General features: G+C 42.0%; 1 protein-coding gene across 2 annotated transcripts in view; it reads left to right on the top strand.

Annotated features, from left to right (window-relative positions):
• The window catches only part of LOC149323087 (3',5'-cyclic-AMP phosphodiesterase 4B-like), a 144,401-nt gene that overhangs the window by 44,512 nt on the left and 75,106 nt on the right, over positions 1-24,783 (top strand). For both annotated transcript variants that reach the window (XM_089487118.1, XM_089487127.1), the window contains exons 2-3: positions 22,896-23,081; positions 24,524-24,560. In XM_089487118.1, the coding sequence (XP_089343244.1) occupies positions 22,896-23,081; positions 24,524-24,560 (223 nt within the window). The remainder of the gene's footprint in view (positions 1-22,895; positions 23,082-24,523; positions 24,561-24,783) is intronic.

The raw sequence follows: 24,783 nt of genomic DNA, 5'->3' as shown, positions 1-24,783 counted from the left end.
TATTGAACCCCATGAATTTCACAGGGTTTTCTTAGGCAATGAATACTCACAGGTGATTTATCATTTCCTTCCTCTGACATATCGCTTTACAGCATCTGATTTTCCTTTGCAGCCTCCACTCCAAGACCTAACTAGGCCTGGTTAGCTTCCAAAGTCAAATAGGATCAAGTGCTTGGATTGATCTGTAGACCAAACATGCACTTCTTAATTGTTGCTATTTTAAAAAAACATATTTTTGTATTGATATTAGTACTTCTGTACTAAGATTCTCCTTGCCTCATACTGTTTAAAGCAGCCTTGTTGTTTCTAGCTCTGTAGAGAGTGGTTTCCAAACAATAAGTTAGTGCTTCTTTTTAATTAACCACTGGGGTGTTAATTTGATTGAAAGAGGAGGAAAAACAAAAATCTGTCCAGGAGTGTGGAAAGTTGCAGTCCGTATGAAGTAGATATGTTTGTCCCTTAGTATGGGCTGGTTGGTTTGCTTTCTAGTATGTTCCAGTATGTTCATCATTACCAGACTCCTGGCATATCAGGTGGGTGTGCAGTTTTATTCATCCCCATACCTGTATGTGCTTCTGTTAACCCAGTCTTGGATATGTACTGCAAATGAATCCCCCACAATCCCTAACCAAAATTCCAGGTTGCTTCATCTTAAATGCACACTCATATCCCCATATGTCTTAATCCTGCTCAGCCAGAGACATTGGAGATAAAAGTGTCTCTCGCTCCACTCCAACACATTAATCTCTGCTCCCTAAAATTTATTATTATTGTTATATACCTTCAAGGAAACTGATTTCTAGCAATCCAGTTATGGGTCTTGGCAAGATTTATTCTGAGGCAGTTTGCTATTTCCTTTCTCAGAATCTGAAGCCGCATCTACACTGCAGAATTAATGCAGTTTAACATTGCTTTAACTGCCTTGGCTCTATGTTATAGCATCAGTAATATGTAGTTTTGTGAGATATTTAGCCTTCTCTGTTGGAGAGCTCTGGTGCCATGAACTACATATCCCAGGGTTCCATAGGATGGAGCTATGACGGTAAATGCAGCATCAAACTGCATTATTTCTGTAGTGTGACAGCAGCCTGAGAAGATGTGTGATTTGCTCAATGGGTTTCTGTGGCTAAATGGGGATTAAAATCCTGGCCTCTCAAGAATCCTAGTCCAGTACTCAAACCACCAGTGCCTTTTTCTTAATTGATTGTTTCCTATTGGTAATTTTCATTGCTTAGTAAAGTTACTTTTTTGGACTATATATAACTCCCACAGTCCCTGGCAACTGCAGTCTTAAAAAGTTCGTTGGCCAAACCCACAGTGATTTTCTCCCTCAGTTGCTGTGGCTTAAATGGTGAAGAGCTTGTGTTTGTTTTTTATAGGAGTGGCAGTTGCTCCATCTCATTTTTCATAGCTGCTCACTTTTGAGCCATCAGCTCTCATTAGTAAGTTCAGCAACTCTTGATGAAGTGAGAAAGCAGATCCCGACCCTCACTTGCTTATGTATCAAAAAGGCCTGGGGGCTGGGGAGACAGTAGTAGTACCATAGTCAAGGGACCCACTTGCTGATTGTTCCCCTTGGAGACTCCAAGTGTCAGAGAACCTGTTTACTTATTCTACACACTCCTCTTCTTGTGGCTTCTTTTCAAGCTTTCCAAAGATAAATCAGGCATGCTTTGTGACCCTTCTTATTGAGAGAAACCGGAAGGTCAACAAGAGCAGGATTTCCAAATTCCTCATTAAATGGAAGCATTTCTGTCGTGCTTCTTTGTTTTCAAAGTGGTTGTGGTTTCATGTGTTTTGTTGAAAGCTTGACAATATCCCTGTAAAGCCCACATGAGTAGCATTTCCCCAGTATTTCAGATATGTGGATGAGACAGAGATTGAAGAGTTTTGCTTAGGCATTCATGTGAGTGTAGATGGGTCTAAGACAATTGTCCCAGGCCCCACAAAGCAAGCTCACTCATCTCAACCCTTGTGTTGAGATACCATTCGCCTTGTTAAGGATCATGCTGGGACCTGCAACATCACAACCTAAGCCAGATCCTGCAGACACTCTGAACAACCTTACATGGCAAAAAAAAAAAAAAAAAAAAAAAAAGATTGAACAAGTAGTGTGCCTTCAAGTCATCAGTCAATTTATGGCAACCCATGACTTTCATTGGGTTTTCTTAAGCCAAGAATATTCAGGGATGGTTTTGCCAGTTCCTTTCTCTGAAATATAGCCTACAGCACCTGGGATATCCTAACCAAAACTGAACTAGGAACTTCACCTAATGTGTAACTTCAGAATCAGACTGCTGTATCTTATGACAAGGTCTAGACAATCTGTGGATACTGGGCTTTATTCAGCATTAACCTCTGCAAATAGAGCTAGCCCTATCGTTAGGCAGAGCTAGGCAGCCAGTGCTGAGCAGCAGAGGCTTGTGTCAGCCAAGCAGTGTGTCCTGTCCCCCTAAGCTGGCCTTCAGGCATGGTAGAGGACCTCCAGAGAAAGATTCAACTACCACTCTAGTCAGCAGCTATTAATGGAATACAGAGCAGTGCCATTTTGTCTTTTAACTTCCAAATGTCTTGGGCAAGTCCCGTGTGGAGCTTAGGAATCTAGACCCATTGGCTTTGTTAGCTTTAACACAGCTCAGAGATTGCCTGTTATTTCCCACTGCCCTTGGCTAAGATCTCAAGAGTCTTGGCTCTTGGTCTTTTTCACCCGCTCCCACTCCACCCTGCATCTTTTTGGCAAGGGTCTGTACGAAAGTGTCCATTGCTCCACTTTTCTCACACTTCACTGAAGGCCATTTTATAGTGTTTTTAGGCATACGCCTAACAACATGAATATGACAAATGCATGTTTTCCAACACCCATGTCTCACCATAGTTTGGAAAACCTGAGAGCGAAAAACCCTACACCTCCTATTACCTGTGCCAGCTGGGAGATTCTGGGAGCTATAGTACAAAACAGTAATTTTTGCAGGCTGTTGTCTTTCAGACATACTTGCCAATCAGTCCATTGCATTTCCCTGTCAAATACTCATACCAAATTTCTTGCCATGTAATAATGTGAAGCTGCTCTGAGATTGGCTCTTGCTGAGTTCTTGTCCTGCCAGTGTGCCTGCCTCATCCCATTCCATCCCTTCCCACCAAGAAACATTTTATTGAGTAGAGGAGCCAGCCTGGTATGTAAGCACAAGACCAATGATACAGTAAAATAGTTTCTCTGCAGCATTACACAATAAAGTAATCACACATTTTCCCACAATAAAATAATCTCACGTTCTCCCTCACCCCTCCGAACCTTAGATGAATTTTCAAGCATCTGTTTTTGCAGCCTATTTATTTAGCAGCTTTATGAAGTTCCATGGTTGGCAATGTCTTTGCACCAGCAGTATCCGTCTCGCTCTTTGGTTCCATGTTTTTTCTCTCTTTTGATCTCCTCTGGACCCACCCATCTTGTACTGCCCAGTTGCCAGGGGGACATCCAGTCCTTGGCGCCCTAACCTTAAATGAACTCTGTGGGTAAAGAACCTCTGCAGACCACAGACCTTCCAAAGGAATAGCCGCACCCTGTCCTAATTGGAAACAGAGAGGCAATTGTGGATCTTACCAGCTGTGAGTCTTGACTTTGCTAGATTTCACATTTCCAGAGGGCACAACATGTGTGTGCATGTATGCACACACTCTCTACATCTGTTGATCAAGTGGTCTGTGGGCTGGTGTCAGTCTGTAAGCTTTTGGCTGCCACACCACTTTAAGTTTCCAGGAAGTAAAGAAACAGTTGTAGTCCATGGGCACAAAGATGATTCGGGGGGGACGGGGACACTGTTGGTCTCCCACATGAAGACAGCTTAAGAAACACTGCTCTGCCTCACCATTATTATAATTACTTTACCTCCTGCCTTTCCCCCAGAATCAGAACTCAGGGTGGCTTTATATTGCATACATGCAGACATCTCAAGGGAAAGCTCTCCTAAGTTTCCTCCTTTGCTTTATTTGTTTGTTTGTTTGTTTGTTTTGGTAAGGTATCTCATAAGCTGACCACAGAATCTGTATTTGAGAATAATTACCTTTACTCTCCCGGTCTGATATTGTCTAGCCAGCAGGTGGACTCCTTGGTGCTGCATGTAGGGAATGGGACATCTAAAGGCAATCCTCATCCCTTGCATGCATTGCATGTGCTGCTGCTACCTGAAGGAATTACCTTCTCTCCACCCCCAATATAGCATGTTCAAGTGGTGAGAGTTGCTAACTTATAGGTTCTCAGGGCTGTATATTGGGCAAGAGCTTTTAAAATACTGTATTCCCCTGTGTGCTGCTTTGGTACATACATTTTCTACCTATGGCCTAAGACGTATTTATCCTGAGTTAAATGGAGTCCTGGTTCATCTCATCCAGTGTTGTCTGTTCTAAATTGTCTGCTTCAAGATTTCAATCTAGGTGTTGCGATCCTCTTAACCCAAAATAAATGAAGCTTTAAGGCAGTGTAGTAGGGAAAGTTCTGTCCTCAGGACCCAAGAAGAGCTGTTGCCTGCCAGAGTAAATGACACTGGATGAGATGAACCAGGTTATGTAGCCACCTGAACTCTTTGGCCCTCAAGATGATGTTGGACTGAAACACCAGGATCCCTCCCATTGGCTAAGGCTGCACCCACACTGTGAAAATAATCCAATTTGACACCACTTTAACTTTCATGGTTCTGTCCTATGGAATATTTGGATTTGTAGTTTGTTATGGTTCCCAGATTTCTCAGAGAGAGAATGCTAAATATCTCACAGAATTACAATTCCCAGAATTCCATAGCATTGAGACATGGCAGTTGAAGTGGTGTCAAACCAGATTATTTCTGCAGTGGGGATGCAGCCTGAGGCTCATGGTAGTGATGGCTGCCAAGACAGTGAGGCCATGAATTCACTCTGGATTGTGGTCTGAACTTTAAGAAGCTGTCCAGTGTGTTGAACTATATCCTCAAAGTAGTTTAAGTGCATATTTATGATTATAGTTATTGTTATTAATAACACACACAATTATATATAAATCAAAATAGAAACTAAAAAACAGATTGCAACAAAAAGATATACTGTCATCTCACATTTTCACCCATCGGTCGTAATTCTAAAGCTTTTTTTTTCAACATACCACTTCATATAAAATGCCTGTCAAGAATTTTCTATATCAACTTCCCATCTAGCCTTGCTAGCATTTCCTCTATATCATCATGATCTTCCAAAAATTATGCCAATTATCTCATTGTTCTTTCTACTTCTAGTAATTCTCTCCTTTGTTATTTTTACCCTATTTTTGTTAATGTCCGCCTTAGTTTTCCTTTATACTTGTAAGGGGAGGTGTATATTCCCTTTATTGTATGTATCAGTCAACTAATGTTAGGTATATTTCATCTTAATATAGTCTCATGTCTGTGTATGTTAATCATTCTTCAACTAATATCTCTTAAACTCAATCATTTTTCTTTGCAAAATAACAGGACTGGTTTCTAATCTTCATCTACCTTCCCTGTAGATTTATCTTTGAGTAAATATTTAAGTTTATTAAAGTAAGTTAAACATTCTTCATAGTTCCTTTAATGTTCAAATTACTGTAAAATCCAAATTATGTTCACTGAATCATTTTACTGACTGATAGGAGGTGTACTCCAATAATATCTAAATGACCATACTTTCTCTACCCTTGTGTTTACTCAGATGTTGAAGGTAGTATCTGGTGCCTCCTGTTCACACCTTTTTGCTGCTAAGCAATGGGGCATCCATGTAGGTAACAGGGATAACATTTGTTTACCCCTTTCCCAAACATGTGTGAGGATATGTAGCTCCTTCACAGTCCACTCCTAGAAAAAGTTACTTGGAAATCAGGTTTCATTCCTAACTATTTGAGGGAGCAGGTTTAGGCTGCAATCCTGAACACCTTCACCTGGCAAATAAGCACCACCAAGTACAGTTGGCCCACCACATTTGTGGCTTTGACTTTTGTTGCTTAGATTATTCATAGATTTGACTAATATGTTTTCTCTAGGAATCTCTAGGTCATCCATTGGAACACTGTGGTCATCCTCTGCCAGAAGTCATGCGGGAGGATCTAAAGATTCCTAGAGAGAACACTTCTCTGGGCATTTATTGGCCCTCCAGTGAGGTTCCTAGAAAGATGATCTGTCAGGTCAAAAGATAGTGATTCTTTATTTGTGATTTTCCACTTTCATGGGGGACCTGTGCTCCTAACCCCAGTGAATGTGAAGGGACAACTGTACAATGAGACTTACTCCAAGCAAGCATGCATAGGATTGTGTTCCTCATCTCTTATCTAAAGTGATGTGAGGTATCTATGGACAAGCTTATGTGGAGTCACTTAATACCATGTGTAGTACAGTTCCTGGCTCACATATTTCTGGCTTCTATTTTTGTTTGTTGCTTACCAATGTGCGGCCATGAAATACAGAGAATACTGCTGTAATGGGAAGTCAGTGGGTGGGATTGTTAAAACAAAATAGAAGTTGATTCCATCAGCAGCAAGTAAACAGTTTCACATTTCCTTGTGCTTCACAGGTGAAAAACGGTGTTCATAATGCCGCTGAACCTAAGGTTCTCTTTTTTGCATTGGTATCATGGAATGATCTCTTCTACTTGCTAAATGCTTCTTTCATTTCTCTTCTAATAGTCTCCCCTAAGGCCCTAAATACTTAAAGGCACTAGATCCTGTCTCATCTTGAAAGCTAAACAGGTTTAACCCTGGTTAGTACTTGGATGGGAACATACCAATGAATACCAGATGCCGTAGACTACATTTTAGAAGAAGGAACTGGCAAAACCACCTCTGAGTATTCCTTGTCTAAAAAAACTAAGGACTTTATAACACGGGGAAAATTGGGCAAAATCAGTGGTTTGAACATAGAATCATAGAGGTGGAAGAGACCACAAAGGCCATCCAGTCCAACCCCCTGCCATGCAGGAAATCTAAATCAAAGCATCCCCGACAGATGTCCATCCAGCCTCTGTTTAAAGGCCTCCAAGGAAGGAGACTCCACTACACTCTGAGGGAGTTTGTTCCACTGTCAGACAGCCCTTACTGTCAGGAAGTCCCTCCTAATGTTGAGGTGGAATCTCTTTTCCTGGAGCTTGCATCCATTGTGCTGGGTCCTGTTCTCTGGAGCAGCAGAAAACAAGCTAGCTCCCTCCTCAATATGACATCCCTTCAAATATATAAACAAGGATACCATATCACCACTTAACCTTATCTTCTCCAGACTAAACATCCCCAGCTCCCTAATTGTTCCTCATAGGACATGGTTTCCAGACCTTTCACCATTTTAGTTGCCCTCCTTTGGACACGCTCCAGTTTCTCAACATCCTTTTTAAATTGTGGTGCCCAGAACTGGACACAATATTCCAGGTGGGGCCTGACCAAAGCAGAATAGAGTGGCACTATTACTTGATCCCTTGATCTAGACACTATACTTCTATTGATGTAGTCTCGTTCAGCCAGGTGTCCCCCATCCTGTACCTGTGCATTTCACTTTTCCACCCTAAGTGCAGTACTTTACATTCCTCCGTGTTGAAATTCATTTTGTTAGCTTTGGCCCAGCTTTCTAGTCTGTTCAGGTAATTTTGAATTTTGATCCTGTCCTCTGGGGTATTAGCTACTGCTCCTAGTTTGGTGTCATCTGCAAATTTGATAAGTATGTCTCCAATTCTTTCATCCAAGCCGTTGATAAAGATGTTGAATAGCACTGGCCCCAGGACAGAGCCCTGTGGGACCCCACTGGTCACTTCTCTCCAGGATGAAAAGGAGCCATTGTTGAACACCCTTTGGGTTCGGCCAGTCAACCAATTACAAATCCATGTAACAGTTATCTTGTCTAGCCCACATTTTACAAGTTTGTTTGCAAGAATTTCATGGGGAACCCTGTCAAAGGCCTTACTGAAATCAAGATATACTATATCCACAGCATTCCCTTCATCTAACAAGCTGGCAATTTTATCAAAAAAAGAGATTAGATTTGTCTGGCATGACTTCTTGACTCTGAAACCTGTGTTGACTTTTTGTGATTATGGCATTACTTTTTAGATGTTCACAGACTCACTGTTTAATGATCTGCTCTAGAATCTTTCCTGGTATAGATGTCAGACTAACTGGACGATAATTGTTGGGATCCTCTTTCTTCCCCTTTTTGAAGATGGGGACAACGTTTGCCCTCCTCCAGTTTGCTGGGACTTCTCCTGTTCTCCAGGACTTCTCAAAGATTATTGCCAATGGCCCCGATATTACACTTGACAGTTCTTTTAATACCCTTGGATGTAGTTCATCTGGTCCTGGAAACTTATATTCATTTAGATTAACCAGGTATTCCTGTACTAACAGTGATTATCCCAGGCAAAGCACGGATTCGCAATTAACATTTTCACACGACATTGCTATTAAACAGGCTATAAAGTGGTGTGTGTAAAAAACGTAATTGTGAATTCACATTTTGTCTGGGATAATAGCAATTTAAATCTCCAATTCCCCACCCCCAATTTTTCCTGGGTGTTAAAGCCCTAAGAAATTAATGGAGTCATCATAAGTCGAAAAGTGACTTGAAGGCACACACACACACACACACACACACACACGAGCTAGTGTAGTATAAGAATTTGAGTGTTGTACTAGGACTATAGAACATGGAGGTTCAAATTCCTACTCAGGCATGCAAACCCACTGGGTGGTCTTAGGCAAGACATTTTCTCTCAGCCTAAGAGGTTGGCAATGATAAACCTCCTCTGAACAAATCTTGCCAAGAAAAGCTCACAATAGAAGTACTTTAGGGTTGCTACAACTCATAAATAACTTGAATATATTCAACAGCAAGTGTCCCGCACTGGTTCTTAAACAAGGTGTTTTTGTAAAATTGCTGTAAAGTTCTTTGTACAAAGTTCTTGTTAAATGGAATGCATGCTTGCAGCTTGGTCTGTACGTGTGTTTACTCACAAGTCAGCCTGTTTCTTTTTAAAAGAGGAGGTGTTGCATCAGATTTCGTTCAACCTAGGATGATGCAGCTTCAGTCTTATAGACTTTTATTACAGTGGAATAAGTACCACAGAATTTCTTCCAAAAAGATAAAATGAGGAAAGTATTTTACAACCAATAGGTACCTAAAAATCAGGACTGCACTGAGGAAGGCAAAGGCAAACCCCCTCAGAACAAATCTTGCCAAGAAAAATCCCAAGATGGGTTCACTTTAGGATTGCCATAAATTGGAAACTATTTGAAGGCACACGACGACAACAACAAGAACAAGAAGACTATTTTTAGGAACAGTTAGAATGTGTGGGGTCACCTTCAGTGAAGTATTTTAAATCAGGAGTCTCTAGCCTGCATCCCTTTATGAAATGCAGCTGTCATCCTAGAGAGCAGAATCCATAATTTCTCATGAGCCTTTAGCCCTCCAGACATTTTAGTCTACAACTCCCCTTAGCAGCTCCACCATGCATGGCTAGTGGTAAGCGACTGTAGTCCAGAAAGTCTGGAAATATATCCTTTTTCTGTGTAGATATTGTATTGCTTTTGTATTGAACAACTCACTTGCTAGCTTCAGGGAACTAGGAAATCCATGCTGTATTTTATGCAGGAAAAAGTGAATTGTCCAAGGCACTCTATTCCCCATTACCATATACAAATGTGGGAGCTGGACAGTGAAGAAAGTCAATAGGAATAAAATCAAATCATTTGAGCTGGAGGAGAGTGCCGAGGAAACTGTGGACAGCCAAAAAGACAAACAATTGAGTCCTAAAACAAATCAAGCCTGAATTCTCCCTGGAAGCCAGGATGACTAAATTGACGCTGCTGGACTTCAGCCACATCATGAGAAGACATGACTCATTAGAAAAGACAGTAATCATAGGAAAGGTAGAGGGCAGTAGAAAGAGAGGAAGGCCACACTCCAGATGGCTAGACACAGGGAGGTCACAGGCCTGAACCTGCAGGACCTGAGCAGAAAGATTGAGAATAGAAGGTCATGGAAACATCTGGTTCACAGGGTCACCATGAGTCGAAGTTCACTCGAAGACAGCTAAGAACAACAACAAAAATTATCAGGGGCTCTTTCACACTACCCAGTTCTACCATATTGATTCTCCTTTGACTGCCATATCTGTGGCATCCTGGGCTCTGTAGTTTGGTGACACATTCTCTGGGTGGGAACTCTTTAAGTGAGCCACCTTAAACTACAGATTCCAGAATTCCATAGGATGGACCAAAGAGAGTGAAGGTGAAATCAGAGTGCTGTGTAGGGTGAAAGGATTCAGGATTCTGGCAGAGAGATGGATCTCCACATCCTTCATCTACTTGACCACTAGGCATAGAGAAAGGAAAGCCCCTTCCTCTCCAACTGTACTAGAAACCAAGACGACTGGCGGAGGAATAAGAGGACATATTGCTTCACTGCTTCTCAGCTTGAGAAAAAGCTTTTAAAAAACCTTTTCCTTTTAAAAAGGCCTAGTAGCCTCCATTTCCATGCTAGCTTTTGAGGATGAGGCTTCTCTTCCTCTGCCACATGCATGGAAACGTAAAAAGGATTTTACCTTCTTAGCAGTCTGTTTTTAAAAATGGCAGACATATTTACAAAGTTGCATTTTTATTTTGGGTAGTCAGTCCTACATATGGTTGATGGTTGACATAGCCCCATATGGTCAGAGGTTGTTTGCGGGGTATTTTCTGACTAGCAACCTGAAGAGGTCTCTGTTCAGCTGAAGTTCATGCCAGGTCTTTGTATGAATTGTTAGTGAACTGTATGACGCTCCTGTATATTTATTATTGTGAGGTGTTTAGCTAATTGATATGAATATTTTAAAATCTTGATACATAATTTGTGCCGAATTAGCTGGAAATGCTGCTGGTTTTGATTACGTAAAATTTCAGATTTTGTAAGCCACTTTCAGCAGAGTTTTTACATGGAAAAATAACATAGAAGTAAACAAGGGGGTGATTTAGTGTAGCAGGTTGAGTCATAAACTAGCACAATCCCTTGTCCTTATGCAGCATTTGTTCAGGAGTAAGGTCAGTGTTGTTTACTCAGAAACAAGTGCAATTGTGCACTGCAGCTTTATATATGTTTATTGGAAAGTAAGTCCTGCTCTATTAAAGGAGGGGGCTTACTCCTCAAGTGCGTTTAGAACTGCAGCCAGGGTGTTTCCAGATCCCATGTGAAGTGCTAATTTTAATGGTCTTAACCTTTGCAACCCTGCATGGTTTGGAACCAGGTTTAACTGAAAGAATTGCCTTCACCCCATCTTTGTCTGTCTGCCCTGTGTCTGACTGGTGGACAAGATGGATAGGGCCTGTTTAGCAGTGGCCCCATACCTACAGGACTCTAAATATGAAAAGCCCCACCATTGCACACTTCTAGGTATGCGCTAAAGACCCACCTGTTCATATCTGCTTTCTCTTAAATGAGGCTTTTACTGGGTATTTGGTGCTCCTATCATGTATCTGAATTTACTGCTTTTATTGGCCTGAGTGTTGTTTGTGATTACTGTTATTGCCGACTCTGGAGTAGCATTGAAGACAGGGGCTCAGTTTGGCTGTAATGCTACTCAGAGCCTTCAATCCAAACTACTTCACAAAGAGTGGTTTGAAATTATTTATTCCCATGTAATAAAATGTCTTTCTGGTGTCTTTGTTGGGATAATGTGGGGAAACATGATTGGTTTTAAGTAGTTTTTCTTCATCAATGTACACATTTTGTTTTTAAGATTGTAACACTTGGCAGTTGAGAAGAGCAAAAAGAGAGAAATGTTTGCACCTTTAAAAAAATGACAGCTGAGTTAAAGCTTGTGCCTATTAGATTTCATCCCAAGATGTTGCTTAATAAAAGTTGCTGACCCTTGTTCATTGCATTCTTAATGGCATTTCCTGGTTTTTAAATTAGTTATTGGTCCTGGAGATCAGGATTTGATTCCTCACTCAGCCATGGAAACCCACTGGGTGACCTTGGATGAGTCACATACTCTCAGCCCCAGAAAACCCTCTGATAAGGTTGCCCTAGGGTCACCTTAAGTCAGAAATTACTTGACGGCACGCAACAACAACATCATGTGTATTCAAATTATTAGAAATTATTAGAAGCTGCCTTGGAAAGGCTTGGCCAAGGCTTCCATCTAAAAGGCGGTTTGAAAATATTTTAAATAAATTTCCTGAGAACCATGTTGGATGGTTGCATTTCATTCCTTGAACTGTACTGATAAATGTAACAGTAAAGACCTGTCACCCTTTCTGCCCTGAAAAGGGCAGCTAAGGCAGCTCAGATGTGAAAGGAAGGAAGGAAATAAGGACAATATGAACAATTACTTCCTTCCCAACTGAGTGACACAGCTGATGTGGCGTTAAAGTTGCGTGTCCTTCTCAGCCCAAAAAGTTATATCTCCTACAGTGTGATCAGGCACTGACTTTGTCACTTGCTTGCCAATGTAAATAATTCATTACCCTTTTTCCTGCTCTGCCCCAGAGTCGATAAGGTGCATGCACACCCCCATCACCTTCCTTGCCTCTGAATTTGGTCTCCTTAATCTTATCTGCTTCCCTCCCCTCCCGGCTGGGAATGACGTGGGCAGCTCTCAACATCTGCACTCCAGCACTGTCTGCAAGGGATTTCCAACTAAGTCAGCAACACACACACACACATACAGAGGCCCCTGTGTGCCAGATAGTAGAAGTCTCTTGCGCAGTATGTGCAGAGATGTCCAAGATGACCTGGAAATACAAAACATTACACATAAATCCTCAGCTGCCCACAGGTTGTAAGCAAACAGCTTGAAGGATCGCTCTGCAGCTAAACTGCTATTGACTTTGGAAAGGTTGCCGGCAAAAAGAAAAAGAAATCCAAAGATAGAATGGATAGAATGCAATAGCTGCACCATATAGGGCTGGCTTTGCTGGGCACTTGCCAGGGTAGGGGGGGGCACTCCTGACTTCTGGAAGCTGCTTTGCCCTGCTTTCTTACTGTCAGGACCTGCTTTGTCTTGTTGAATTCCTGTGGACAGCTTTGCAGAAGGGCCACTGGGTGGGCAGAGGTCAGAAGAGTGAAGAAAATCCAGGTCCACTGAGAGCATCTTCCTCAAAGCATCCCTCTCCTCCATCTGCCCCCAAAAAGGAAAATATGGAGTAGTACTGGAATGAGGCACAGGCATCAATACATTGGTTTAGCAAGTATGTGGGCAACAGGCTTTCTGAACATAAAGAATCCCTGCAGAACTGATAGAAAAGCACCCATTCCATAGGTACTCTGTCCTTAACTCTTTCCTAGGCCAGCAGGCATACAAGGCTTTTTTTCCCTGATGAATCTCTTGAAGGCACCTCTTATCTGCCTGTGACAGACATTAGAGCCTCAGATAGCATCCATAGACGTGAGATCTCAATACTAAAGGGAACATCCCTCCTCTGTGTGTGTGTGTGTGTGTGCGTGCATGCGTGCCCATGTACACACACACACACACACACACACACATACATACACACACCGAATATACTTAACTATAAGTCAAGCTCATGTATAAGTCGAGGGTAGGTTTTGGAGCCAAAATTGTGAATTTTTATATAAACTATGGATAAGTCCAGGGTAAAATTTAGAGACAAGTAACAAAGGATGAAGCAAGGAAAACAATGACAAAGAACTTACAAAAGTTTTTAATGCTCACATTAAAGGCTGGATGGATAAGAGAGCAGAGTGGGACCAGTACTTCCAGGATAGATTACACTCTTACCTTTGATTGGGGGATGGTTCCCTTTTAAAATTAGAGTTAAAGTATAGTTCATACATTGACTTTTGTGGATAAGTCCACTCAGGCTTTTTTGGTTAATTTTTTTGACTAAAATTTCGAGACTTATACGCATGTGCGCGCGTGTATGACCAAGAATTTATATCTGTTGGAGGGGCCCTCCTCTGTGTCCCAGCACCACCCAGCGCTTGCGTGGTAATAGGGAAAACAATGGCTTATATCATTCTAACCTTTATGTTCAGTTGTGTATCTTTACATTTTAGGATCTTTCCTAGTTCTTTCATAGCTGCCCTCCCCATTTCCAGTCTTCTTCTGATCTCTTGACTGCAGTTGCCATTCTGATCAGTGTTCGACCCAAGGTATAGGAACTCTTACTATTTTGATTTCCTCATAGTCTAGTTTAAATTTTTGTAGATTTTCCATGGTCATTGTTTTTGTTTTCTTTACATTCAGTGCCTTTTCACTTTCTTCTTTGTGCCATTTAAAATGGTCTTAACCAGTTTTAAATAGTCTGATTTTAATTGATAAGCTAGTTAAATTATTTTTAATCCTTTAAAACTACAAGATTGTTATTATTTATTGTTTTAGATTGATTTTATTGTAAGCCACCCTGGGATCTTTGGATATAAGGCGGGAAATAAATATTTTAATAAATTAATAATACATTTTCTACACTGAGCAGGGGGTTTGATTTAGTTTCCTATGAAGACACATCCAGCTCAATAATTCTATGTAATAGACTTCTTTATTCCTCCTGGGAGACTATCTAAATGCCTGGACTAAGTTTACCATCTCTGGACTTCTCTGTCCTGCATCTCACTGATGGTGTTTTCTTTCTCTGTGTAATTTTAAGGTTATTACTTACCACCAGCATGGCTTTAACAGGGGAAGCACAAGATTCCATCCCTTTGTGATATGTGGTTCATTCCAATAAAGAATTGCTTTAAGTGTGTGCTTGCACACAAACACACACTGCTGGGCCTCTCCTTCATTGGCTGGAGCCTCTGCCAGCTCAGGGGGAGACCCAAATCCTCTTAATAATATTAAGCACAAATGTTGCATAATGTGTTTTGGTCCTGGAGGTCATCTGCACTACCCACAGCAGCAGTCGCTCCACCTTGGTGGAAACAGCAGCGGGAGGAGCAGCCTGCTGTGCATGTTGGGGGAGCGGTTTGGACAGAAACATCAGGACTGGCCTAGTGTTCCAGATTGTTTATTGGGAGATGTTGGCTTAATAATAATAGTAATAATTTTTATTTCTTTCCCGCCTCTCCTCAAGGCTCGAGGCAGGGTGCAACCTGTTAAAATACAAATCACAATTAAAAGGGGGAACACATAAAACCAACAGTTAAAATACAGTACTATAAAATTATTAAAATACTTTGATATAATACATTCTTTTTTTAATTAAAATTTTTATTATACAAAAACACAACAGCAAACACAAACCCAAAATATCAAGAGTCGCTTCATAAAATACATCATATAATACATTCTTTAAAATATACCAATTAAAAAGTCAGGATTTGCTGGAAGCAAGATGTCTTTAGTGCTGTTTTAAATGCAGTCTGCACTTTCAGCTGTCCTATGTCTTTCGACTGGTTATTCCACAGTCTGGGCACAGCAGACAGAAAGAGTCCTCTGGGAAACCCTTGCCAGTCTAGTCCTGGACGGTTGGAGCAAACATTTCCCAGAGCACCTGAGCATATAGGGCAGATTGCTTAGGAGAAGGTGATTCTGTAGGTAACTGGGACCCAAACCATGTAGGGTTTTAAAGGTAATAACCAACACTTTGTATTTTGCCCAGAAACTAATTAGCAGCCAGTGGAGTAATTTTAAGATCAGTGTGATGTGATCACTCCTGGATGTACCCATAATCAAGCTAGCTGTCATATTCTGAATCAGTTGGAGTTTCCGGACTTGGTACAAAGGTAGTTCAATGTCGAGTACACTGGAGAAGTCCAGCCTTGAGGTTGCCAATACGTGCAATGCCATCTTTGGGTCCTCCCATCCTAGGAAGGGGTGCAGTTGGTGTGTCAACCAAAGCTGATAACAGGTACTCCCGACTGTCACATCTATCTCAGCTGACATTTGGAGAGACAGATCCAGGAGTATTCCCAAACTGACAACTCAGTCTTTCAGGGGGAGTGTGACCCTATCCAGAACTGGTTGATACACCTCCAGTCCCAGATTAGGACCCTTGACAGTAAGCACCTTTGTCTTATTGTGCAGTTTCAATTTGTTTTTGTTTTTTTCATCCAGCCATTACTTCTTCCAAGCATTCATTCAGAAGAGAGACACCATTCTTAGCTGAAGCTGTTTTTTAAGGCATTGAGAAGTATACTTGGGTATTATCAACATGCTGATAGCGTCCCGCCCCATGCCTCCAGATGATCTCTCCCAACAGTTTCATGTAGATGCTTGTACCTGGCTCTTCCTTGTTGCTTTTGCCCCCTTACCATTTACTGGCCATCTCTCATTTTTGTCTTCAGTATTATAAATATCTGTTTGGAGAAAGTGGACAAGAAGAGTAGCAGTGGGCTGCTGCTCTGGGCATTTCACACTGGATTCAATAAACCAGTAAAAAAATTTGTATCATTTCCCACATTTGATGGAATGTTCATACATATTCTTTTGCAGTAATGTTAATAGTACAGCTCTTGCACTGAGAGCTAGTGTGGTGTAGTGTTGGACAGTACTTGGGAGATCAGGGTTCAAGTCCTCACTGAGCCATGAATCTCATTGGGTCATTTGAGGCCAATCCTTCTCCATCAGCCTTATCTCCTTCATAGGGTTGTTGTGAGGATGGTGGGGTGGAGAAGGACCATGTAGACTGCCTTGAGGTCATTAGAGGGAAAATGTTACACAATTAATGCAAATGGAGGTATTACTATTATGACTGCTAACAACAATAATAAAAGTGTTCAAAGACATAGCCGTGTTGGTCTGAAAAATCATTATGCAAAGGGATCTTGTAGCACCTTTGAGACTAACTGAAAAATAGAAGGATGAGCTTTCATAAATGTGATCCTACTTCCTCAGATGCATCTGAAGTGATGTTATTATATACCTTCAATTTGACTGATTTAGGGCAACCCTATTCTAAGTTTTTCTTGACAAGTTTTCTTCAGAGGAGATTTACCATTGCTTTCCTTTGAGACTGAGAGAGTGTGACTTGGCCAAGATCACTCAACAGCTTTCAGTGGCTGAGTGAACCCTGGTCTCCCACAGTCCTAGTCCAGCACCCAAACCACTACACCAAGCTAACCCTGGGTCCCAAATTTTGGTCTTCCAGATATTTTGGACTTCACCTTCCAGAATTACTGACTGTTGGTCAATCTGGCTGGGGTTTCTGGGAATAGAAGTCCAAAATACTTGGTGGACCAAAGTTTGGGAATCATTGCTCTAGATGATGATAATGACGGCAATGGTGATGATAGTACAGTGGGCCCTTGGTATCTGCTGAGGTTTAGCCCAGGACCCCTCATGGATACCAAAATCTGTGGATGCTCAAATCCCATTTAATACAATAGCATAGTAAAATGGTGTCCCTATAAAACAACAAATTCAAGGTTTGCCTTTGGGAATTTATATCTTTTTGGAATATTTCCAAGCTGTGGATGGTTGAATGAATCTATGGATAAAAAAAATTTGTGGAGGGCTGATTGTAATAATAATACAATTTTTAAATCTGCAAGAAATGTTTTCTTTTCTTTCTTTGGGACTTAGAAATGCCCCTGCTTTGTGTGGTTTAAGGCACTGGGGAAAGCAGGAGGAAGGTGATAGAGAGGTGTTCCCTTCCCCTCTGGAGTTAACCAAGTGTGCTGTTTCTGGAGAAGCTGGCTGGTGAAGCTTCCAGCTTCCACCTCTTGAGCTGCTGTCCTTGTCTAAGAGGATGATGAGAGGCCTCCTGTGGGCTGCCCAGCTGTTGACAACTGATCTACCCCCAGGCAAAAATCAAAACGCCCAGCTGGAGAAGAAGTGCATGACAATGCAGGCCTGTGTGATCCCTGGCACTAAAACCAAGGGACTTGCTTGCAGCAGCTGCAGTTCTAGGCAACTTTCTTCCTTTCCCCTGTTGTTAACTGTGTTTTGTTTTCATGGTTTCTGAGCTTGGTATTTGGGAATAATATGCCAGAAGGAGATCCAATAAAGCTACATGTTACATCAGGACTGCATGGTATTTATAAGCGCACTTGGATTTGGGAATCAACAACGCACAAACACTGTCCCTTCCACCTTAGTTTGTACTTAGAAATTGGCAGTTTTGCACTGATGTACAAAACCCCATTTCAGGGTCTTTTTAGAAAGGGGCGGGGGAGAAGGAACTACAGTCCCTCAAGCCCTTTTTGTGGCACTTGATAGATGTGAAAGTGGTTTTTGTTGTTGATGATGCCACTGGCCTCTTGAATATCTCTTGCCCGTTTTCTTCTGTGTCCTAGACTATGGGCATTTTTTCATTTGCATGTATTGAAAATGAACTCTGTGGTCGAATGAACAGTGCATTTTGGAGAGAGTTTTTTGGCACTCCCTCCCTCTGCTTCAGAAGTGGACATCCGGTTGCAGAGGCCTCTGAGTGTGTGTGTGTGTGTGTGTGTGTGTGTGTGTGTATGTGTGTAGGGGAAGAGCTATTCTCTGCCTTTAACTGAAACCAAAATGAAGTTGAAACCACAATAAAGGGGAAATTCAATTTCCCTTCCTCTGAGCAAGTCTCCTTTGCACCTCCTTAGACACCTCATCTGTAGCCCTCTTTCATTGGTATGCTTGTCCCATTCCCCATGACACCCCCCACTCCACCCTGAGTCCCATTTGCTGGGGTGAGTCACCCCCCCCCCCCTTACTCTTGACTGCAAGTTACTCAACCTGATTGCACCAACATCCCTTTGGCATGACACTGGGCGGGACAAGGCAGTGGAAGGCTGCCTGATTTCTGCAGGTGTCCTGGGTTGAACAGATCGGAACCCAGGCCTCCTCCTTGGCAGCAGCTGGAAGGACAACGGCCCATGTCCACATGGCATGCAACGCACCCCATGTCAGACCGCCTCATGGCTCTGCCTGGCCTCCTCCTGACTACCCGAAGGTTGGTTGAGCAATGGGTTCTCCTTGTCATAGCTGGCACAGAGAAGTGTCTTAGAGCAAGTGTTCTCTTTGCATGGCCCTTAGTCACTTAGGAGAACACAAAATTGATGTGTGTGTGCGAGAGAGAGGGAGAGAGAGAGAATAATCAGAAGCATCATCTAATAGATTTTTTCCCCCTCATGGTAAGTTGATCATCTAGGGAAATCAGAAGCTGGCAACAGATGTACAGAGCAGAGCATTGGACAAGTCAGACTGGAATGGGTGTCCTCAAAAAGCTGAGGAACTGAGGTTTATGGACCAGAATTAGGGAGAAACTACCTAACATTGGAGAGGACTGTAAGCTTAGGAATGTGGGGTATTAACTGGTGTGTCAGTGGCTTAGGATACAGTATATTTAGGGGTGAATGGCTGCATTAAGCTCTAGAGAGGTTGTTACCACAGATTGAAGTCAGCTTAGAAAATTGGATGACAACTCCCATACTCCCCCTGCTTAGCCATGTTGGTTCGGGGAATCTGGGAATGTGGTCCAAAAGAACTAAAACTTCTCCAACATCTGTTGTTGGTGTATTTTTTGTTTGCTTGTTTTGCTTTATGGTCTGGTCATAAAAACAGGATTCTGTTTTTCCATGTTCTTTCCAGAGCACCTTTCAAGGTGCATGGATTTCTTTATTAGACAGAGTGAGACTATTATTTTATACAGTTACCCAGACATGGGTCTTGCCAGGGAGTAAAACCTATTGGACACAGTGGGACTGATTTCTTGCGTAGAATCATACTGTTGCTTAAGGTCCAGATGTGTTTTTACACAGTGATTTTATTGTGGTCCTTTGATTGATTGATTGATTGATTGTGTTTTATTGTGATCCTGACTTACTGATGGAATTCCACAAGACCTCCAAGTGTCTTTGGTTTCTGTTTGTAATCTTCCTGTGTTTTCCCACTGCTTTGCTCATTCTCTCTCTCTTTCCCCCCCCTCTCTCTCTCTCATGTTGTTACCACACAAAATCATTTAAGCTAGAAAAAATGGAATAGATGAACAGTGTGTTTTGACTGGTGTCACCAGTCTGAATGTACCACAGGAAAGACAGTCCAAAACTGGCATGAGCTAAATGACTACCTGCTTGCCCATGCACACAAACATTTGTTCCTGCCACACCACCACATGATGTTGGCATAGCTGTAACCAAAAAGGGCATTTTCATAGCTGCAACAAAAAGGGAAATTTTCTTTGATAACAAAGCTCTTCAAGTGTTGTTTTAAAGCAGTATTCTGCACCTGGGTCCTTCCCAGAGGCTTGCTTCTGCTTTAAAACAAGGCACTCACTCCCCTAACTGCACAATATTAAGAGAAAACAACAACTGGTCCTCATTCTTTTCGCCACTATAGTGTCACCAATATTTATCAGTGCTGAGGCAAATTTAATGTTGTGGCCATGACAGCAGACTGTGTTGTGTGCCTTCATGGTTTGGGAGGATCCAGTGTGATCCCCTGTTCCCAGGAAGTTGTCAAGATCTGGTTTATAGGAATTCTCACATCCATATTTGTGTCCTACACCAGTCAATAAGACATACAGTGAATGCATTCTTCTGTTCCAGGCATCTCAATCAGGCAAGGTGTTGTAAAAAGGCAGGTGAAGGTTGGACTGGCCTGATTTTGTAGCCATGGTGTCTGTGTGGTCTTGTGGCCCTTTCATGCTACACAGTTATAGTGCTGTGATTCCCATTTAACCACTGTGGTTGCATCCTGTGGACTTCTGGGAGTGGTAGTTTAGTGTTTCTCAAACTTTGATTCTCCAGGTGTTTTGGATTTCAGATCCCAGAAACCCCAGCCATGTTGGCCAGTCACTGGTCAGAGATTCTGGTACCTGAAGGTGGAAATACTTGGAGAACCAGGGGTTGAGTATTATTGTGCTAGATTCCAAGTGCCTCTCCCTAAGCTGCAAATCCCAAGTTTCCATAGGATGCTACCATAGCAATTATAGGGGAATCAAAGTGCTATAATTGCATCATGTGAAAGGCTTTTTAGTCTTGAGTTTACATGTAGGAAGAGATGCCTGCAGAAATGCAGATGAGGCTCTACCACATGGGTGGGACAACTGCAGCAGAGCCTAATGTTTGCCCCTGTGAAAGTCAGCTGGAAATGTACTTCCTGAACTTTTTGATGTGTTTTGGTGACTTTACTGTGGGTAGAAATCAGTGGGTTAGGAGTGGGTTGCTTCAAGAGGTATTTTGGGGACATTTATAAGGTTGTTTTTTGTTCACAGTCAAGGTTTGGGGACTTTGGGGATACTCAGAAGGGACATGCATGCTGCACAATGCGAGTTAGGCCATAGTTTGCCCATTCTTGCTGTAGCTGATGAAGTGACCATTATTTGGTTTTGCTTGGAATTAACTAAATGCATCCATAGAAACAGCAGCACGCTCACCAGCAGGTGGCACAAAAGGCATGATTAAGAACGAGACAGACAGACAGAAAGGGATCTTGTTTAGGCAGTGTTTATGCAGTATAATGAGTGGCCCCGTTTTGTTTTGTTTTTTGGTTAGGGAAATCCAGACTCTGCTTTGAGAAATCTTAATGTTCTGTGCTTAAAATAAATAAAGCAGGTCAGTAAAATTGGTGCAGATGTGCTTGCTTTGTATAAACAAGTTCCATTTGCAGGTGATTTTGCTTTCATGCCAAACTCAGTGCTTGAATTCTCTCAGAATTTGAAAAATAGGACAAGACGTGTATTGACAAAAAGAGAGCCAATAAGGGAATCCAAATGGTGGGCATGGCAGGGAAGGCCATAGCTGTCCAGGGTAGTGTTTTTCAAAGTGGGATCCAGAAGCTAATAGCTCCCACTCCCTGGAGAGTTTTCAGGAAGTGTAGAAATTATTATTGCCCATGGGTACAAATATGATGCTAGCCTGTGGTGCTGGGACGGGGGGGGGGGAGTTTCTAGTGTCCCACATCTAATAAACTAAAAAGCTTAAGGGCAATAAAGCAATCCAAGAGTGGATTGCCTGGTGGGGAAGGACAGAGCTATCTAGACGACAGAGGTTTAATATGATGAACACATGGGCTAGACACAATTGCCAGCAGGCTTTGCAAATAATGTTTGCAGCTAACAGCTTGCTTTATATGATGATGATGATGATGATGATGATAATGATGATGATGATGATGATGATGATGATGATGATGATGATGATGATGATGCTAAAGATTTTAAGAGCTAGGGTGTCATTGTGGCTAAAACATTATATAGTCAGCTGCCTGCTTCCTCAGAGGGATAAAATAGGCCAAAAGGTAAATGAAGAATGGATTTTGGTTGGCTGGTTGGTGGTTAATCCGGTAGTAAATTCAGCACAGGTTGGAGTTGTACAAACTTTTAGTTTAATGAATCTGTATTTGACTTCTTTAGTTTCAATGTTTATGGGGGCTTAGCTTTTCAATGGAAGTGACCCACAGTGGCTTAGCAAGACTTGCAAGATAGATGGTTCCAAAATAAAATCAGTGTGGTATTGTGGTTTAAGTGTTGGACTAGGACTTTAGGAACCCAGGTTTTGAATCCCCGTGGATACATGATGTGTGACATTGGACAACTCACAATCTTTCAGCCTCAGATGACAAAACCTTCTCTGAATAAATATTGGAAAGGAAACCCCATAATAGGGTTGGTGTAAGTTAGAGTTGACTTTGAAGAACAACTATTACCATACATAGATCAGTCAGAATAATCACCGTCAAATCAAGTCCATTTTTAAAGACTTATCATCAAATGCTATGCCAGATCTCATGCTGCATATACATAGGCTTGCAGCATTAAGTGGGAGACAGGTAGAAAGGTCATTTGGTGAGTTTGCATGGGAGGCAGTCCTGGCACCACTAGCGGAAATCTTTGTTCATAGATAGGACTCTTGGCCCAACAGCAGACAATATCCACTGAGGACTGGATATTCCCTCCATGTAATGAAGACCTTTGCTTGGAAGCTGAGGGAAACTGACTCTCATCTATAACATAGGCAACATTCCTTCCTTCTTTGACATGTTCCCCCTTTCTTTTTGTTTTTTTTCTCATTCAGCTTCGAGGTGGAGAATGGCCCATCACCGGGACGCAGTCCGCTGGATTCCCAGGCCAGCCCAGGTCTGGTGCTTCACCCCAGCTTCCCACAGAGCCAGCGACGAGAGTCTTTCCTGTACCGTTCAGATAGTGACTATGACATGTCGCCGAAGACCATGTCCCGCAACTCCTCCGTCGCCAGCGAAGCGTGAGTTTCCCTCCTTTCTCATAGGAGATGTACAGAACACATTCTCACAGCATGACTAGTGAGGAGCTACATCTTAGGGCTGCTCCTTTTCTACACAACTTATCTTAGAGACAGACTGTGGCCCAAGAGTGGGATGATTTCCTGAGTGGAGCTTGGGAAAATTACTTTTTTAAAAATATAAATCCCAGAGTCACTGATCAGAATGGCTATTTGGGCATTATAGTATAAAGAACAACAACTCTTCCAAGCTCTGGTATTAGGTGACAGGTAAACTGAAAGCCAGTTTTGTGGTGACACAGAGAGAAGAAATAGGATTTGTTTTCTTAGACCATAAGGATTGTGAGTTATCATGGAGGCCAGTAAATAAATAACAACAATCCCAGTTTGAGTCCTTGGGTACCTGAATAGTGACCAGGGGCTGGATGAAGCCATTTCATCTGCCTGAAGCAACGAACAAGATGACTGCATATACAGTTCAGTCGTTTTGACAGTTGAATCTTGATTTTGGCATTGGAAAGGCAACAACATTCTCAGTACTATTTCAGAGTAGGTGGCACAGAGCAGGCTACCTTAGAGGGGCTTACTGGGGAAAAGCCGGGGGAGGGGGGCTGCTGCCCCTTAGCCCATGCCATCTGAAGCAGCTGCCACACACTGACTTCAGTTGGTCATCCAGTTGGAGATCTACCCAGCAGTGACATTATCTAGCCAACATTTGAAGAAACTCTGTTTGTCAACCCATACTAGGCAGCTGCAAAATCACCAACAATCCACAGTAGTAAAAGGGTGAGAGAAAATTGGTAATGTACAGAGTATAGACTTGTACCTCATTAGCAGGCATCTCAATCTATTGTCATTATGTGTACAGTGGTACCTCGGGATACGAAATACCCAGGTTACGAAATTTTCGGGATACGAAAAAATCCCATTGGAAAACATTGTTCCGGGTTACGAAAGTTTTTTCGGGTTACGAAAAAACTTTTGGTGCTTTTCGGCGCGATTTCACACGGAATCGCGGCTTTTCCCCATTAGCGCCTATGGGAATTCGGCTTGCGAAAGCCTTTCGGGTTACGAAATTGACAGCGGAACGAATTAATTTCGTAACCCGAGGCACCACTGTACATGGTTTGGGGACTGGAACAATTGATTCTTCTACTCAGTAAAATGACCTCTCAGGCTCAAAATCTCATTTCAGACATGTTGTCCAAACATCATACCAACAAAGATTTGCAGTCCAGATTTAGGAGTTCTCATGGGAGAGATCAGGACCTGGTTCTGCTCTGTGTCCAATTTGCCCCTTATAATATGTGTCCTGTTGTTTTTATTATTTTTTCTACCAACCAAATTTATTTCCATGTAAAACCAACAAGTTATTTGAAATATTTTCAGATTATACTCCTCCAGTAAGATCATTATTATCCTGTTGTTTTTATTGTCTTTCACAGACATGCTGAAGACCTGATAGTGACACCTTTTGCCCAGGTATGTTCTAAATCCCTGTGTACATGTGTGAAGTGAAAACATCTGTTCAACTTACTTGTGTCCTCTGAGATTTTCCTATCCGTAATACCTTTATTAATATCATTTTTTTTAAAAAAATGGCAAATGTATTCCTTACCATCTTTTTAAAACGAATATGGGCTTAACACTCAGATTGAAAAATAGTGCAGGCTGAGTCTCTCTTTTCCAAAATGTTTGGGACCAT

Source organism: Sceloporus occidentalis, unplaced genomic scaffold (assembly GCF_023333645.1).
Source record: "Sceloporus occidentalis isolate IW3139 unplaced genomic scaffold, rSceOcc1.0.p SCAF_1, whole genome shotgun sequence".
NCBI lineage: Eukaryota > Metazoa > Chordata > Lepidosauria > Squamata > Phrynosomatidae > Sceloporus > Sceloporus occidentalis.
Note: the sequence above shows the minus strand (reverse complement) of the source record. Positions and strands in the feature narration are given on the sequence as shown.